The 17,107-nt window shown below is 44.0% G+C and overlaps 1 protein-coding gene across 2 annotated transcripts in view; it reads right to left on the minus strand.

The window, feature by feature from the left end:
* Positions 1-17,107, minus strand: part of LOC136508736 (uncharacterized) — a 68,537-nt gene that overhangs the window by 14,537 nt on the left and 36,893 nt on the right. The window contains exons 9-14 of one of the 2 annotated variants that reach the window (XM_066503509.1): positions 16,978-17,039; positions 16,831-16,882; positions 16,253-16,666; positions 16,039-16,170; positions 15,799-15,956; positions 12,599-12,747 (exon numbers count right to left, since the gene is read on the minus strand). In XM_066503509.1, coding sequence (XP_066359606.1) covers positions 12,690-12,747; positions 15,799-15,956; positions 16,039-16,170; positions 16,253-16,666; positions 16,831-16,882; positions 16,978-17,039 — 876 coding nt within the window. In that variant the 3' untranslated portion in view covers positions 12,599-12,689. Of the gene's footprint in view, positions 1-12,598; positions 12,748-15,798; positions 15,957-16,038; positions 16,171-16,252; positions 16,667-16,830; positions 16,883-16,977; positions 17,040-17,107 lie in introns of those variants that run through there. The other variant, XM_066503508.1, reaches the window with a different exon arrangement.

The following is a 17,107-nucleotide window of genomic DNA, read 5'->3' on the forward strand; positions in this document are numbered from 1 at the left end:
GCTCGGTTCTCAACCAAGTTAAAAACTTCAGGGCTGAAAAGAATGTAAGTCATGGCTTCTATCAGATGTCAAATAATTACAACGTTGTGTCGCCGTCCTATTTATAGTGGAGGCAAGTTGAGGGGAAGGGTTGGTTTTTAACCTTCCCTTTGATCTTATTTATCTTTAATAAAATGGCATGCAACTTTCCTGAGTTGTTCGAGTCGAAGGCATTTATGTCTTTATTTATGCAACTTTGAGAGCAATCTGCTAGGTTGATCTCAGCCTACCGTTGCCTTAAGAATAATAGGCCAACGGTTTGATCAACTAACGTCCATGATCCAACTCCAAGAGCATCTCCAAAAACTCCTTAAAACAACTCCCAAATTAGGAACTTTTTTTGGCAAAAAAGTAAAAAAAAAATGGACCCACAATAGTTTAAAAAACACTCCCAAAAGATAAACACTTGGTAAAATCTCTCCTCCAACTCATAGATATGCATCTTTTCCACGCCACATATCCACCTAGAGGTACCTCGTTTTAAAGTTATAGAGCATCTCCAACCGTACCTAAAAAATGAGTTTAAAAATTGGTTTTGGAACCTTTTTAAAAACTTGGGTACGAAAAAAATACATTCCACCAACCATTCCGTTTATTAATTTCTAAAAATATAACGGAGTCGTATGCTAGCACGTACATACAAAGCCCATGACCATGGTTGGAATAACTCACTGCCATGGCTGGCCATCCCTGGCACCCTAGCTCACACCTAAAACCGTGAAAATAAAATCTTCATTGTTTGCTCTACCTCCCTATATTCTTAAATCTAAAAATAGTGGCCGGAGAACCAATTGTGATAAACCTCCTAGGCGGTGGCGGTCAGACCGTGGCCGGCCATCCCAACTCCATCCTCACACCCAGAACCTCAAAATGGAATATCCATTACATACTCTATCTCTCAGCATTCTCACATATGAAAACAGTGTCTAGACATCCAATTTCGATGTACCTCTAGGTGGAGGTGGAACTGGCAGTCGAGGGCAACGAAGATAGAGGGATTGAGGAAAAAATGTCGCCAGGGCACCAAGACCAATACTCCGATAGATTGTGAGTTAGGATAAGGATCTATTAGAGTTGGGTTTTTTTCCATAAGGTTGGGAGTGGGTTTACCAAACTATTGGAGGTGCTCTTAGGAAGCTAATTATTGGAAACTATTGGAGAAGAGCAAAAATAGAGCTCTGTATTTATTTTGTTGACTTGGTATCTATGGTTTACTAAGTGAGTTGTGAAAAACTCTTGGAGATGCTCTAACTAACCTAATGTCTTAATTAGTACCTAGTTAGATAGTGCCATAAGGAGAGAAGCTCTCATGACCATGAGCATGACGCTACACTAAGTAATCACGTCCCAATCTAGTGTTGACACTTCAAGTAACCGAGGAAGTAGTAGAAAACAATATATTGGTATAGATCCACCCCCATTTTCCAACTTGAAGGTTCAGGTTCCTCTTACAGTAGGTGCTCGATGCACATAGGTGCTATGATGAAACTCTCTGAGAACCAAGGTGCTCAGGAGCTTGTCGAAGAGTTTTATTGCTTAACTGAAAAGGGTGGAGAGTCTCCAAGTTTGCAAATCCTATTTACAATGATAAAGCGTTTTTTTGAACAGGTTGGCATGAGAGGCCCCTACCTATTTTTCCTTTTCATTAAAGAGGGGTATGCACAAACATACAACAAAGAGGGGGGGGGGGTAGAAGGCTTCTAAGCCCAAAAAAGGAAAAGGGACAAAGCTCTAGCTGTAACTCTCTCTCCACAGATTGATGGGTCCTTTACGGCTATGTTTGGCTTTGATACATACCAAACCAAGCTCCTCTCTTAATTGTGTCTTCCAAGCTCTAAGGTTGCAAGAGCCATTGTCAAAGATAACTCCATTTCTAGTTGTCCAAATGACCTAACATGCTGTGATGACTATTTCTCTAAAGATGGGGTTGCGAAAGTTTGTTCTAGCTTCAATCATCATATACAATAGTTTCAAACTCAGGTTCCATTGTATGGGAATCGTGTTCCAACAAGATTGGCTAAAAATGCATTCAAAGAAGAGATGAAAGCTAGTTTCCTCACAGCCAATATTGCATAGTACACAACTGCAACCATAAAGTGCTTTGTTCTTCCTTCTTAGTTGATTTCTAGTATTGAGGCGATCTCTGGTCAGTAACCAAAATAAGAACTTATGCTTACCTTGGTTGCTTGAGGACTAGAGCCAAGGGAAAAGGAGGGATGCTTCCGCAGTCCCTAGCAGCTGAGAGTGGGCCTTTTTGGTATTAAAATGAGTTCACCCCCAAACATAATGCCAATTATCATTGATCTCTGCATCCCACTATCTATCTTGAATAAATAGTTATAGTTTTGCTAGTTGGTTGGACGCCTGTGTGGAGAGTGGCAAGCTAAAGATTCTATTAACTTCATTCTCTAAGAAATACCTGATCGAGCAATTGGGTATCTTTGCAAAGGAGAAGAGCTGGGGATAGGTGCTCTTGTTGGTATTTTTAGACAACCGATCTAGCTAGAACATAATAGTTTTTCCTTTATTTGGGATGCATTCTATGAGGATTTTAAATTTCTACAGAGTTTCAGGACATCTTTCCACCAAAATGATCGTACTAGAGTTCTTGCATGTGGGGGAGTTTGATTGTTTCCATAAAGTTTTGACCATGTTAACGTTACCCACAGGATATCAGCATGGTTATAGAACATGTCCAGTTACTTAAGAAGCAGTGCTGAAGTTTGAGTTTTCAGATCTATAATTCCTAGGCCACCTTCATTCTTTGGTCTACATGCTGATTCCCAGGCAGCCAAACATGTGCCCTTTCTGTTGATGTCTCCCCACTCCACAAGTAATTTTTACGGTATTTGTCTACCTGCTTGATGATCTGGGGTGGGATCTGAAGACTACACATGTAGAATCACTACTACAGATTGACTTATCACTATCGCCACTTTCGCTGTCGTAGCGATAGAAGCGACTGTGTTATGCTTCCACCGCCGGTTGTACAGGCCTCCTGAGGAAGGAAACCGGCGGTTAAAACTTCTAGCACCCACGGGTGATGCAGCAGTGGTATTTTCTCCGTCGCATGAAAAGCCGAGCCGACTGGATAGGCGTTCTGGCTGCCGGATCTACACGACCGTTTGGTCTACCAGCGGTTGTAAATTCAGCGTGAGTTATTTCCCCATTTCCCAACTACCCACAACACAGTTGCATCACCATTCCACTTCTCCATCTTCAAGGTTGGCACATTGTTCCTCTCTCCATTGCATGCCTCGTGCCGCGCCGCCGCCACCTACCGCACGGCCGGCGCATTGTTCCTCTCGCAATTTGTGTCAACCATTGCACGCCTCGCGCCACGCCGCCGCCAGATCCAAAGGCAAGGGTATGCTTTCGCACTTCACTGATGGATCTTTATCAGATTATTTTCCTCTTTAGTGATCTCATTACTAAGGAAGCTCTCATCCTACTGCACAATGACGATCGCAGGCTCTTCGAAATGGAGGAGGCCCCAACAACAGAAACGCACTGGCTAGCCTCACAGAGGATCTTGTTCTGGAGATCCTCCGCCACCTCCCTGCCCGCTCCTTGTTCTCCTGCAAATGTGTATGTCGCTCCTGGAAGCGCCTCATCTCCGACAACCATTAGGTGCTGCCCCAGACTGTGGCCGGCTTCTTCTACGACAGTGAGAACGGCAATCGAAACTTCACCAGCATCTCTAGTGTATGCCCCCTCCTTCAAATTCTTGCCCTTCAACCCTGACAATATAGCTGTCTTAGATTGTTGCAATGTCCTCATCCTATGTTGGTGCCTTAGGGATAATGGATACCTCTATGTTGTCTGCAATCCAATGACCCAGAAATTTAATATACTGCCACCTAGCACCCATGATGTTGGCCATTCTGTTGGTGAGGCTCGCTTGGGGTTCGATTCGATAGCCTCCTCGCACTTCCATGTGATTGAGTATGTGGATGTCGACGGTTTGTGCATAGGTGTGGAGATCTACTTATCTGAACTGTAGCATGGATCTATAAGAAATCTGAATGGGGCGAGGATACTGATGTGACATTTTACAGACAACCAAGTGTGTTTCTTAACAGTTGTCTGCACATTATGGGACACTCTGGGGAGTACTCTATGATACTTGCTATGGATATGAAGGGAAACACATGGAGGCAAATTGATAAGCCTAGTGGTCTTCAACACTCCATGCATCAAGCTCAGGGTCACTTGTGTGTATGTACTGTTGCTGGTCCCAACGATTCCAAGCTTTCAATCTGAATCCTTGAAGACTATGGTTCTAATAATTGGACATTGAAGCATACAGTCAGCACGCGGATCCTGTTTGGAAGGATTAATATTAGATTTGGTTTCATGGATTGGGTTGCCGAGTACATAGTGATTACAGTTCACCCAGAATAGAATATGATTTTCTATGCTGGGTAGGATGGAACAATCATCACTTATGACATGGATCGTAGAAGATTTCATGTCATCCCTGCCCGTGTCTTTCGGTATGTTAGACATAGCGTTAAAAAAGAGTTCAACAGCAGACCATTCTATCTTCCTTATGTTCCCTCGTTCTTGGAAAAGCTGCATTTGATGTATCTCTCTGTTATGCATTTTGAATGGACCAATGTTGTTTGCTTGCCTATGAACATGTTAATTTCCTCAATGATGGATGTTGTCATTATTTTAGCTAAACTAGTGTGCCATCTTTGTTTTGTTTGCAAATAGAATTATTTATTTGGTGCACACATGCGTTACGGTGGTGTTACAATAACATTTCAACACCAATGGCTCCTCTGCTTGGTTTTTAATAAAGGGACGTGGTCACGTGTATTGACTTCTGCTTGGCTTTTAGTTTAATTCCTCACAAAAAATGTGACGCGAGACTTGATCGGATGAACTCTGTTATGCGATGAATATGGAATTAGACATCAATTCTTGGTGGTGTGACAGCTCCCATCACCGTTTCATACGATGATTCAGCGTTAGTAGCGCGAAGAGTATAAGAAGGGGTATGCGGTTGCTTTCTCCACTCTAAACTTGCAAAATTTTGCAGTTGATCTTTCTTTCTTTTTTCTTCAACGGTCTCCGCAAGCATGGCAGGCCACAATGACCCCGAGATTGAAAACTCATATTCAGATTAGTCTAAATTCAAAGAGAAGGAGAGCGAGATCCTACTCGGCCTCTCCAATGGAGGCATCAGGTTTCATAGTCGTGGCGTGGGCACCTTTGTGTGTCCTTTTTGCCACGGCAAGAAAGTGCCATCATGGAGTCTTCGCGAGTTGCTACAGCACGCGAATGGGAAGTCTCGCAGAGGCGAGGGGATCTCTGGGCCAGAGCATAGTGCTTTGGCCAAGTATATCCTGAGCAACGATGCCATGGCCCATGACCACGAGCTTGGAGTTGGGGGCTGCGGTGGCAATCTGGCGGTGAAGGCTCGTAGGGACAAGTGCCACGCGGCCAATAGGGCCGACAAGGAAGCACGCAAGGAGAAGGTACTAAAGAAATAATAACTCTGTGTGATGATGTTTTTTGTGATCAACCTTCTTTCAATTTTTTATAAGTTACTACGTAGTTCCTGTCACCAATTGAAACTAACTATATATATTTTAATTAATTAACACAGCGGACCGCGCGCCGCATGGGAAAGGGCCCCTACTACAAGCCTGGCAGAAGGCCCGACGGAGGGTCATCCGCATCCCGCTGAAGCTAGTCTTGTAGTAGGATTTTATTTTAAGTACTGAATTTTTAGCGTAGAATATGTATGTTTTATTTACATGAAATATGAAATGTTATTAACTTATGTATTTTTGGGATCTTCCTTATCTTTGCTACGATGTTTATTTTGTCTGATGGGGAAGCGGTCTTCTACGACCGGTAGTGTGTGATAGCCCCCGAGCACCTTAGATTTCATGACCGTATGTCATGTCCGTCGTTAGGTGATATTCGTAACACGCAAGCACCACCGCCGGCAGACTTCACCGCTGCTTCCAGAAGGTCAGGATGGCACCGCCATCGTCAATTTCCAAGCCCGCCCAAATCTCCCGTGCGTATTTACAAAGTTTCACTCAAATTTGCATTACCGTGGCCCCGACTTTAGCTTACAAAGACTGCGTCCCCACCCTGTCTGCCTCCTCCTTAGTGCTACTATTCCCCATCACCGCCGCTCACCACCGACAATCTAGTGCTCCGCGCCATGGCGCCGGTACGCCTCACTGCCCTGCACAGATCCACCGATGACCAAGGTGGTACTCACCACCGTGCCCGCTCGAGCTCACTGCTGCAAGATCCAAACACAAGGGTAATGCTTTCGCACTTCCCTTATCCATGTTTCTTGGATTTTATTCCCCTCTCCACTCATTTAAGTAGGAAGCAAGCTTCCATCTGATTAGTGTGTGTCTGCTGCTCCAGCAGATCCTTGTCAAGCTGGAGGAGGTCCCCAACAAAATGAAGGGACTGGGCATCCTAACAGACCATGTCTTGGTCCTCATCCTCCACCGCCTCACTGCCTGCTCCTTGTGCAGCTGCAAGTGTGTCTGCCGCTCCTAGAACCACCTCATCTCGGATGCCGAGTACCAAAAGGATCTGCCCCAGATTGTTGCCAGATTCTTCTATCGCACCTGGAAAAGCAAACGCCACTTCGCCAGCATCACCGGTGAACACCCCTCCTTGTCCTTCTTACCCTTTCCCATTCATGATGTTGTCATCTCAGATTGGTGCAACGGCCTCATCCTCTGCTGGTGTTTTGGGTGTTGCTATGTTGTCTGCAATTCGGTGACTAACAAATGGTTGCTACTGTCGGATAAGCTCCGTTCTTGTGGCGAGGCTCGCTTGGGGTTTGATCCGATAGTCTCCTCACACTTCCATGTGTTTGAATATGGGAAGATGAGGGAGGGTGACTCCGTAGGTGTGAGTATCTACTCATCTAAGAGTGTAGCTTGGATCTTTAAAGAATCTGAATGGGGCGACGGTATTATAGTACCCACATATGCGAGAAGTGTGTTTCTTAATGGTTTTATGCACTGGCTCGAGTTCTCCTAGATCGTTGCTATTGATATGGATGGAAAGACATGGACAAAAATACAGAAGCCATGTGGTGATGCAATCTCCATCCATGAAGCCCAGGGTCAGTTATGTTTATGTACTGCTAATATTTACACTATATGACTCAGCTTTCAATCTGGATCCTTGAAGACTATGGTAGTAATAGATGGACATTGAAGCATATAGTGACTATGCTGGAGATATTTGGGCAGAACAATATTGAATTTGGTTACGAGGTTTGTGATGCAGAGTATAGAGTGACTGCAGTTCACCTTAAATGGAATTTGATTTTCCTTGTTGGGGAGGACAGAACACTACTTGCATATGACATGAACCACGGAAAAGTTCATGTCCTCCCTATATGGGTCATCCGCTGTCCTAGACCTACCTAGAGTCTATGTATCAACGGACCTCACTATCTTCCTTATGTTCCCGTGTTCATAGAGTCATTAGCAGAGCAGTAAAGGTGCATATGCTATATTTTATTGTTAGGACATGCCTTTGTTTAGGTAGGGAGTTGTTTTGAGTCTATATATAGTCCAATTTTGGCTTGGTAACTAAACCAATGGTATGTTTAATATTATTAATTATTAATTCTGCTGCTTTGCATTGTGCAGGTTTTGGAGTCTCGGTGCTTTTGAATGATTTTCCTGCAATGGCTATGGGACGAAGAAGAGGGGTTCCATCATGCATTGGCTACCAAGCTGATCAAGGAGTGCCAATCTGAAGGAGCGGAGCACATCTACCTTACGTAAGTCTGTAGGGAGTAGAACCTTTATTATGCTATCTATGTACTGCTTGTGTTAATTCATCAGTTAACACAGTTGTTATGTTAGTGTCGAGCATTGTTATTATAACAAGTACTCTTCGTTGTGGACATGATGAATGATGTGTAATGATTATATCTGTATGGTGTGTGTTCAGTAAGTTATTAAGGCCAAGCTGAATTAGTAAATACATTGTGAAAACCGGAAGCAATTCTGTCACCGTCGGATGTACGGGCCATTGGTTGTTTTGTCATCACCACCGATATTCGTCTAATGCAACAGGGGTCAATAGTGTATCACCGCCGAATTGTTTAGTAACCCGACACCGACTAAAGGATCATCACGGGCGGATCATACTGCAATGCGACGGTGACGATGCCCTATGACCAGGCGGTTCATTCATTGAAGCGACGGTAATGTTTGCCTCAACATAGGCGGGTCGTGCTCCAACACGACGAAAACAAGGACTTGATCACGGACGGATCATAAGCCAACACGGCGGTGTTAGTGTACACCTACATAGGCGGGTCGAGCCTCAATGTGACTAAATAAGGATCTGATCATGGATGGATCATAAGCCATGCGGCGGTGTTAGTGCATACCCACACAGATGAGCTGTGCACCTTATCATGGACGGATGATAAGCCAAAACGGCGGTGTAGTGAACATCCCAGTCGGTCTCAAATAGCGATGGCGATGGCTATGACTATCACTGCCGACACTTACTGCCGAGGCTAAAATCGGACTGTGATAGAGGTTATGACGTGGCTGTGAAAGGTGCGAGTGTAGAAGTGAATGTTGGCAAAGCTAAGAAGACAGGGTTCACTTGGATAAGTCTGCCCCGGTAGGAGAGTAACTTACTAATCCCAACTAGTCTTCAATTCTAGACATGAGGGGTGTAAAATCTTGTACTAATGGTCTAGTGGTACCAAGAGGTAACACTAGCTAGGTGAAGGGCATAGAGCCCACATTATAGCCAAAAGGTGTTGGCAAGGTGAAGATCTCTATGCTTAGGTACAATGATGGGTGCCAAGAACAATTTATGGAAATCAACATGAAGTCTAGTTGAATCTGAGAAGGATCTCAAGAGCCATTTTAGATTGAACAAAATCCTTGTACAATGGGGTAATCTCCTCCAAGGTCCTCACTCAGTGGGTATTTCAAAATGCCAACCTGCCAAGCATTGTTTACAATGGACTGAAGCATGTCTACTGCTATTACAAAGGGCAGAGGTGAAAGGGGGTTACCTTGTCTTATTCATCTTTTGTAGTTGAAGGGTTTCCCTTGGATGCCATTGAGCAGCACTGATGACACTCCAGAGTTCAAAATGTTTTCTATCCAACTAACCCACTTATCTGAGAAGCCTTTATGCTTAAGGACCCACAGGATGACTTGGTTCTTTATTTTGTGAAAGCTTTTTCAAAGTTCAATTTTAGAATAATAATTTCCTTCTTGGAGTCATGGCAAATATGAAGGAACTGAAAGGCCCACGCTAGACAATCTTGGATGGTTCTATACCTTTGATGAAGCCATATTGATTTTGATGTACCTGATGAAGGATTACTGATTGAAGCCTAGTGGAGAGAAGTTTGGTGGTGCTCTTTAGAGAATAGTTTAACAAGGATATAGGTCTATCAGACTGGGCATTCGGTTTTAACCGAGAGTTTGGCTCAGTTCTTTTGGTTCCAAAAAAGTTTGGTTTTGCAAGAAACCAAAGCCGATCTAGTTATCTCAGAATAGAAAGCCGATAGGTTCAATTTTGTTTTTTAAGTTTGGTTGCCCGAGAAACATAGGCGCTCCAAAATCATGGCCTGCTCGTGCCCCGCTGTTGTCATGCTCACGAACCACATGGCTCCCGCTGGCCCCTACTTGCGCCGGCTGAGCGACACCGCCCCACCCCGTGCCGCTGCTCTCCCCGCGCGCCGATGACGCCACTACCGCCCTGCCCCATGCCACTCTTGTTAGCACCGCCACCGTCTCGCTCGGCACCAATGGTAGCTCATGCTACCACCATGCCTGCTAGGCTGCTCGTGCTCACTGCCGCCGCGCCTGCTAGGCTCCTCGCTCGCGCCGCTGCTCATAAGCCACCGCCGCACACTCACACCACCAAGCCACCATCGTGCCCTACTCTTATGGTTTAGGGGAATGGAGATGGAGCTAGTGTTGTGGCCTCTGATCCTAGGAGCTAGGGATGGGTTAGGGTGCTAGGTGGGCTGGTAGGGGGTAGTTGGTTATGCACTAAATGGGCCACCCAGGTGGGCTTTGTGCTGCAGAGGTGGGGGAAGTGGGGAGGGGAGGCAATAGGCTATACACAGACACAGGGAGCTTCAGTGTTATCGGTTCTCAATTCGATTTGCCATAGAAACCGAAGCCATGATCGAAACCCTAGTTCACAGAAGTGAAAACCGAAGCCGAACCGAGAAACCGACACTTTGGTTCGGTTTTGGTTTAGTTCGATGTTCGATTTTTGGCTAAAATGTGCCCACCCTAATAGGTCTATAATCATCCATAGACTCTGGATTAGGCTTCTTAGGGATATGAGCTATGAGAAAGGAGCTTATACTTCTTAGGTCTAGGGAAGAGTTGCATAAATCACCGAACAACCTTGAAAACTCTTGTTTGATGGTGTACGAACATTTCTTTATGAAGAGCCCATTAAAACCATGCATTAGGGCCTAGAGCATGATTATTAGGCAAGGCTTTAATAACAAGGGAAATCTCTTCTTGATTGAATTCTTCATCTAGATGCTCCTGGTGTAAAGGTGGGAAAAGAGCTTAAGTTATAGGAGACACCAGAGAACTCACTAATTCCCATCCTCTTTCAGGGTCAGGGCCAGCCCTTATCACTATGGACTTGAGAGTTGGTTTCTAGACAATAGTGACTTGACCCTTCTTACTAATCTGCTTTTCCATTTTAGAGACCACTTCAACAGCATGAACATCTTCTGCTCTATAGCTTTGGTGTCACCTTGAGGGATCTCTCCATCCACATTCATCGCAAAACCATTACTTGCATTGGAGCCTGCAGGTGTAACATCTGATCTAGCTGGGAGAACTAGCTCGGTCCATCGAGGCGGTTGTGCATGGCAAGGGTAAAGAGCACCCTAGGTGACAAAAGCTTCTTCAGTAGGGAGTTCAGGCACACTTTTCTTCTTCAAAACAAAGACTAGAACCATCCAAGAGTGGCCTTTCCGAGGAACACCAACGCTGACTTTCACCGAATCAGGAATCTTAGCATCATCATTGAGGTAAACCTTGACCACAGCTCTAGCCAAGTTGTTTAATTCATGCCAGTGCATAAAAATTCCAAACCATGAAGCTGCTTTTGTGATGATAGTGGAATTGAGAAGGTCCTCAGGAAAGCTAACCAGCATGACCTAAGCATTGTGATCTAAATCGAAATTCCTAACATTCTCTGTTTCATCATGTTTGATAACCACCATGGAGTAATTCCCAAAAGTGAAAACTGGACCCAAGAACTTCTTCCTCTCTATCGGGCTATTGAAGCGCACATAAGCATCACCGAGGGGGCGGGGCTGAATCTCCGTGACACGAACCTGGTGAATGTCCCTCCAAGTACTTCCGAAGCTCGGTGGCTAGGCTTCCAAAATCATCTTTGTTTACTGGCGGTTCTAGCTTCTTGATTGGCAGGTCCTCGTTGCTAAGGGTGTAGCAGTGGTGACAAACACCTCATGTTGGAGAGGCAGGCGAAAACAGGGATCCTCCAGGGCAAAGCTGAGTGGCAGTTGTGGGCGAGGATCGACCACAAAGTTTCCCATCGTAGGCACCAAGGTTGGGGTTTCTAGTATTTGGGTGCGGGAGGTGGAAGCAACTGTATAAGCAGGAGCTACAGATGGAGAGATTTCATCATTTATATGAACACCTATCCTCGCCCCTTCAGTTTCAAAGTTAGGAATGGACCGGAAGACACGTAAGTTGTGGGGCTTAGAAAGGCAAGATCTTGACATATTGCCATAATTGTAGTAGATTCTGCACCTTACTTTATTCCAGCAGTCTTTCCAAACGTGACCACGGGCTAGGCAACGTTGACAACTGGGCTAGTCCTTAGGCTAGGCCACAATAGCCAGAGAAGGTAGGGCATCAATATTAGAAAGGGAGTTACTATTGCTGGTTGGGTTTGAATTTGAAAGGGTAGTGAACTAGTGATTACCGCCTTAGGGGCAGGCGAATCAGATGCCCTTTCCTTGGGGAGCTAGTGAAGAATAGGGCATGAAGGTCGCTGTGACTTGAAGCTCTGTGGGCAGAAAGACGATCTAGGAGGAGGCTTAAGAAAGTTCTTTTGATAATCATTTGGAAAGCTGAGTTTCTTGAACACTAAATGATTAGAAGACAGAGATGAGGAATGGACCACCTCAGCATAAGACTTTTTAGATTTCAAACTAATTGTGATCCATTCAGCCTCATTTTTCTAAGCACCAAGATTTATAATCCTTGAGCCAATTTGGGCCTCTTTCCCCCCAGAGGAAGAAGTAAACAACAAAAATCTTGCAAACAAAATGCTTAAGCTTGTAGACAAGAAAATCCCACATCTTTGCAATATAGGGAGAAATGGCACATCCAACCAGAAAGATGAACACTTGGAAATCTTTTGATGTTCCTCCTAGACATGATTGGAGCAAGAGACTCACTGATTCCTCATTGAGTTGATGAACAACCGAACGCCCAAAGCTTGCAACCAGGAAGAAAGTAGCAGCGGAGGAAGAGGGGTGAGGACTAACCGGGCAGTTGAAACTCTATGTGACCAAACTCTCAGTATCAAGTCCTGGATTGAAATCCAAGTCATAGAGTCCAGCCATCTCCAAAAGTCAGGATCACCAAGGAGAGCCATCACCGGTGGAGGGAGGTGGAGCTGGGAGATGCAACCAGGGAGAACCATTGGTTTTTCCTATCAAAGTCGAAGAAATTAGGAAAGATGTCTTCCATGAATGTGAGAGTAGGGAGGAGGTGCTGAAGAAAATTGTTGAGATTGTAGAAGGTTTTGTTGTAGATATGATTGGTTCTTTGATTGATAAAGATATTGAGCTATTGTTGTGAAGCTTCTAGGATAGTGGCAGAACATATTTGGACCAACTGGGGACTAAGTATACCAGTACAATTCCTACAGATGTCACCAAAAGAAAGAAGAATGCAGAAAAGACACTGCTACAGAATTCTTTTTTTCATATAGTTTTCACTGTCGGTTTGGCCAGAACCGGCGGTGTAATGCTTCATTGCTGGTTCAAGAGCAGGTGGGACAAAATTTGATATAAAATCGGAGCAGGCGGTGTAATGCTATAGAATTTATTTTTTCATATAGTTTTCACTGTCGGTTTGGCCAGAACCGGCGGTGTAATGCTTCATTGCTGGTTCAAGAGCAGGCGGGACAAAATTTGATATAAAATCGGACACTGAGCCGGTAGTCAAAAAAAATTTCACCAGTGGTTTTATGTCCACTACGCCACCCACTAAACAACCGGTGAAGAAAAGAGGTTTCGCCGCAGGTTCAAGGTTGAGTGGTTGATGTCTAAATGTAGGGGCATTCTTCGAATGTGTAATAGCCCTATAAATAAGAGAAGTGGCTGCCGGAAGACAATTGTACCTTCCACCCCTTTCATTTTTTAGGGTTAGATAAGCAAGAGATAGGCTAGAGAGAGATAAGCACCAATTAGTCTTTTTCTTCACAAGAGTGGGAGGATGTTTGGAGGTAGGCTAATATGATGTATAGATGAATTCATGGTTGGCTGGAAGTGAAGAAAACTTTTTTGAATTCATCTCTTGCCCCCTCTCTTTGATTCCTTTCTTTTTCTCCTTTCTTGTGAATTTTCGTACTTCCTATATGGTCGCGATTTGAGGACAACTTCGTGGTGATTCATGATGCTAGGACGTGGGAAAACATCTTTAGGGTGTTTCCCTTCCAAATCCACTCCACGAGCATATCTTACTCTATGAAATCCTTGAGTTCTTCCCTCTTTGAGCTTTTCAGTGAATACCCCATTTTGAAAAGAAGTGTTCAATTCATGATGAATCCCAAATATTTTTGAAAAGATCTTGTGGGATTACCTTCACCACGTGTTAGTCAAGGTCTGGACCAAGTTTCACAATTTTTTGGAGATGATTTGAAGTAGTTTTGGTTTTTTGGAGAAAGTTTCTAAAAATCTATGAAAACAGAGTCCTCTGATTTTCATACTAGGGACTCGTTTTTTGCGACTTGTAATTTTTAGGAAGGTCCTCTAGGGATTGATTCGTCTTGTTGTGAAGCTCTAGTACAAATTTCTCAATGTTTAGAATTCATTTGAACAGGTTTGCATTTTCTTCAAAAATCTCTCGCGATGAAATCTGCCTACGAGGCATCTGATTTGCATACCAGAGGATCCGGTTTGCACTGTGAAAATAGTGTCTTCTAGTTTGCATACCAAGGAGTCCAGTTTTCATGGTGCTTTGGTATTTCTCTCCATTCTTTGTGCGTCTTGCTTCCGCACCTTCCTAGCTAGTCCTGTTCCTAAGATCAGTGGGTAGTTGTTACTATATGATCTTGGAGTGAGATAGAAGAGATGAGCATTTGGTTGGAATTGGGATATAAGCCAAATTCTTCCTTGGCAGAGAATGTTTATCGGCTCCCATTCAAAACACCACCACCACAACCCCCCTCGCTCCCCCATTCTTCCGTCCTTCAACAATAAACAAATCTAGGTGAAAACATTTTCAACACTTTTTCAAAAAAAACACTTACAGAAAGTATTCAAAATATTTCAGTAATTAATTGTAGGAAGAAATAAATATATAGTAAACAGATATTTCAATAAATATGTAAATTATAGTATATAAAATTCATTACACTAACTAAGTATTTGAAAGTAGTTTACATCAATAAATATAAATATATCAGTTTCAAACTGCATCAAAGTTCATTTATTTTATGGTTTGGATATTATTCTTATCGATCCATATCCACATTTGTTTTTGTATTACGATCCGAATTCGTATCATGAAAACTGGTGGAAAACAAATTTGGATACTTCTATTTTAGTTTGTTTTTAAAAACAAATGTGCATACTGATATATTATTATCGTTTCGGCGGATATGGATTTCGGATAATTTGGATAACATCACACCTCGTTCCTTCATTAGATTCATCTAGAATGAGGGCTTGTTTTGGATTCCATGGGTTAACAACTAGTTGCTACACTTTATCCCTTGAGGACCCAAACAAGAGGGCTAATGTGTAGGCTAAAGTTTAGCCAAAGTCCCAACCAGTTGTTAGTTCACTGGTCAGTAAACCCAGTTAACGAGGGCTAATGTCAACCAACAGATAGAGAAATAACCAAAATACCCCCTCATCAATCATGTCTCCCCACTTCTCTATCCTCTCTCGAGAACAGTCCCTTCTCGTCGATCTCAGGTACGAGCGCCGCCGTCCTGCCCCCGACCTTAGCGATTGCTCAACACGAGCTGGCCACACTAGAGTCAACGCCAGATCTCATCGGACCTCGCTGGTGCAGGAGAGAGAAGCCGGTGTCGATCCGCCTCGGTCACCGTCAATCCGGCTCGGCCAGCGCCGATCCGTCTCGGTCGGCGTTGATCCGCCTTGGCCAGCCGTCCTACCATGGCTTCTTCCCACACCCTCGCGACGAGAGAAGGCGGATAGGGCCCGCACGCTCGCAATGAGCAGAGGTGGATGGGGCCCGCACACTCACGACGAGCGGAGGCGCTGGTGGTCGCCGAGCCCGAGCGTCTCCGCCATGGCGAGAAGGAAATTGCAGACCGCAAAATGTGGGGGAGAAGGAAAGATGCGGGAGGAAGGGTAGATGAGGAAAGAGAAATAAAAAGGGCCAACAATTAGCTCAAGATCCAAACATGTATGGGTTAATAAATAGTTGGCTAATTTTTAGCTGGCTATTTTTTAGCCATGGCTAACAACTAGTCCTAGTTCATCAAGCATGGCGTGAGAAATATCACCTGTAGTTGTTGGAGTTCCAGAAATGAATAGCCAGGGTTCGCGAATTTCTCTTGACACCTACAACTATTAGTGGAAGAGTTGGGTGGCAAGCTACTGCAGTACAACCACCTTTCCCGTATAGTGTGCGAACACGTGTCCCCGTTTGCAAATCCCATATCTGAATCAGCACGAGAAGAAAGAAAATCATTACACATTCAACTCGATTGCTATTGCATAAAAGTGCACACAACATTACTTACCTGTAGACCATGACGCATCATAATAACCACATGGTTCCGACCATCCACAGTGAAAATATGATCATAGCGTAACTGGTAGTTTTGTTCAATTGTTGTGATAGGCTGAGCGGAAGGAGGATACATTGACCAGACCTGTTAAGTCAGTTACGAGGAATAGATCAAAGTCAGATTGAACCAGGATATGATATGAGCTAGAGAGTCGGTTCAGACCAACCTTGAGCGCACCAGCTTTGTTGCGACTAGTGAAGGTGTTGGCGTCGTTGGGGTTAAACTTGACAAGGATCCACCAACGTTTGGTTGAATTGTCTGAGAACAAGTGAACTTGTCGAGAACAGGCCCAGCCGTTTTCCCAGTTCCAGACCTTGATCACGCCGTCAGCACACGCCGATAGCAGGAATGGTTGGGTAGGGTGAATCGCCAACGATACAACAGGACTACCACCTGCTTTGAATACCTTTATTTCTTCCATTGTAATACACGAGTAGACATAGATGTATCCACAATCATCTGCGGCTACAAACCATTGCCTTCGAGGGATGAATATAACCGAAAAATACATTACTTTTCTGGCAAGGATTGGATATATATTGCCTGCTTCCCTCGGGACCTCTATTTTAACAATTGTTTCCTGACAGTTAATGAAAAGAATTAGTATGCCTGTTCATGGATAATAACAAATAAAACTGCTCCGATCCCCAATAGTATAGTATGCTTAAGTATTATTATGTCGCATACGGTCTTCGTAGTTAATAAATATAAACTGAATCACCTATATATATTTCATTCCATTACCTGCTTCTCGTAGTCCCAAATGGAAAGATACTTGTCATGACAGAGCAAAATCCTACAAAGATGAAATTTGAGAGAAAACTAAGTGTAAGCTAGATATATCAAACTTTTTGGTGTTCTCCAGTAAATTCAATCGGTGAATCTCCTCACCAGGGCTGTGTGGGATGCACATCTATTTTGTGTATGCCTTTAACTACAGCCCTGCATTTTCCCTGATGAGACAACCAAAAAAGTATTTGTCACCGTACCACTCACCAGATATTGTGATATCGTCTATGCA

This window comes from Miscanthus floridulus, chromosome 15, assembly GCF_019320115.1.
Source record: "Miscanthus floridulus cultivar M001 chromosome 15, ASM1932011v1, whole genome shotgun sequence".
Classification (NCBI taxonomy): domain Eukaryota; kingdom Viridiplantae; phylum Streptophyta; class Magnoliopsida; order Poales; family Poaceae; genus Miscanthus; species Miscanthus floridulus.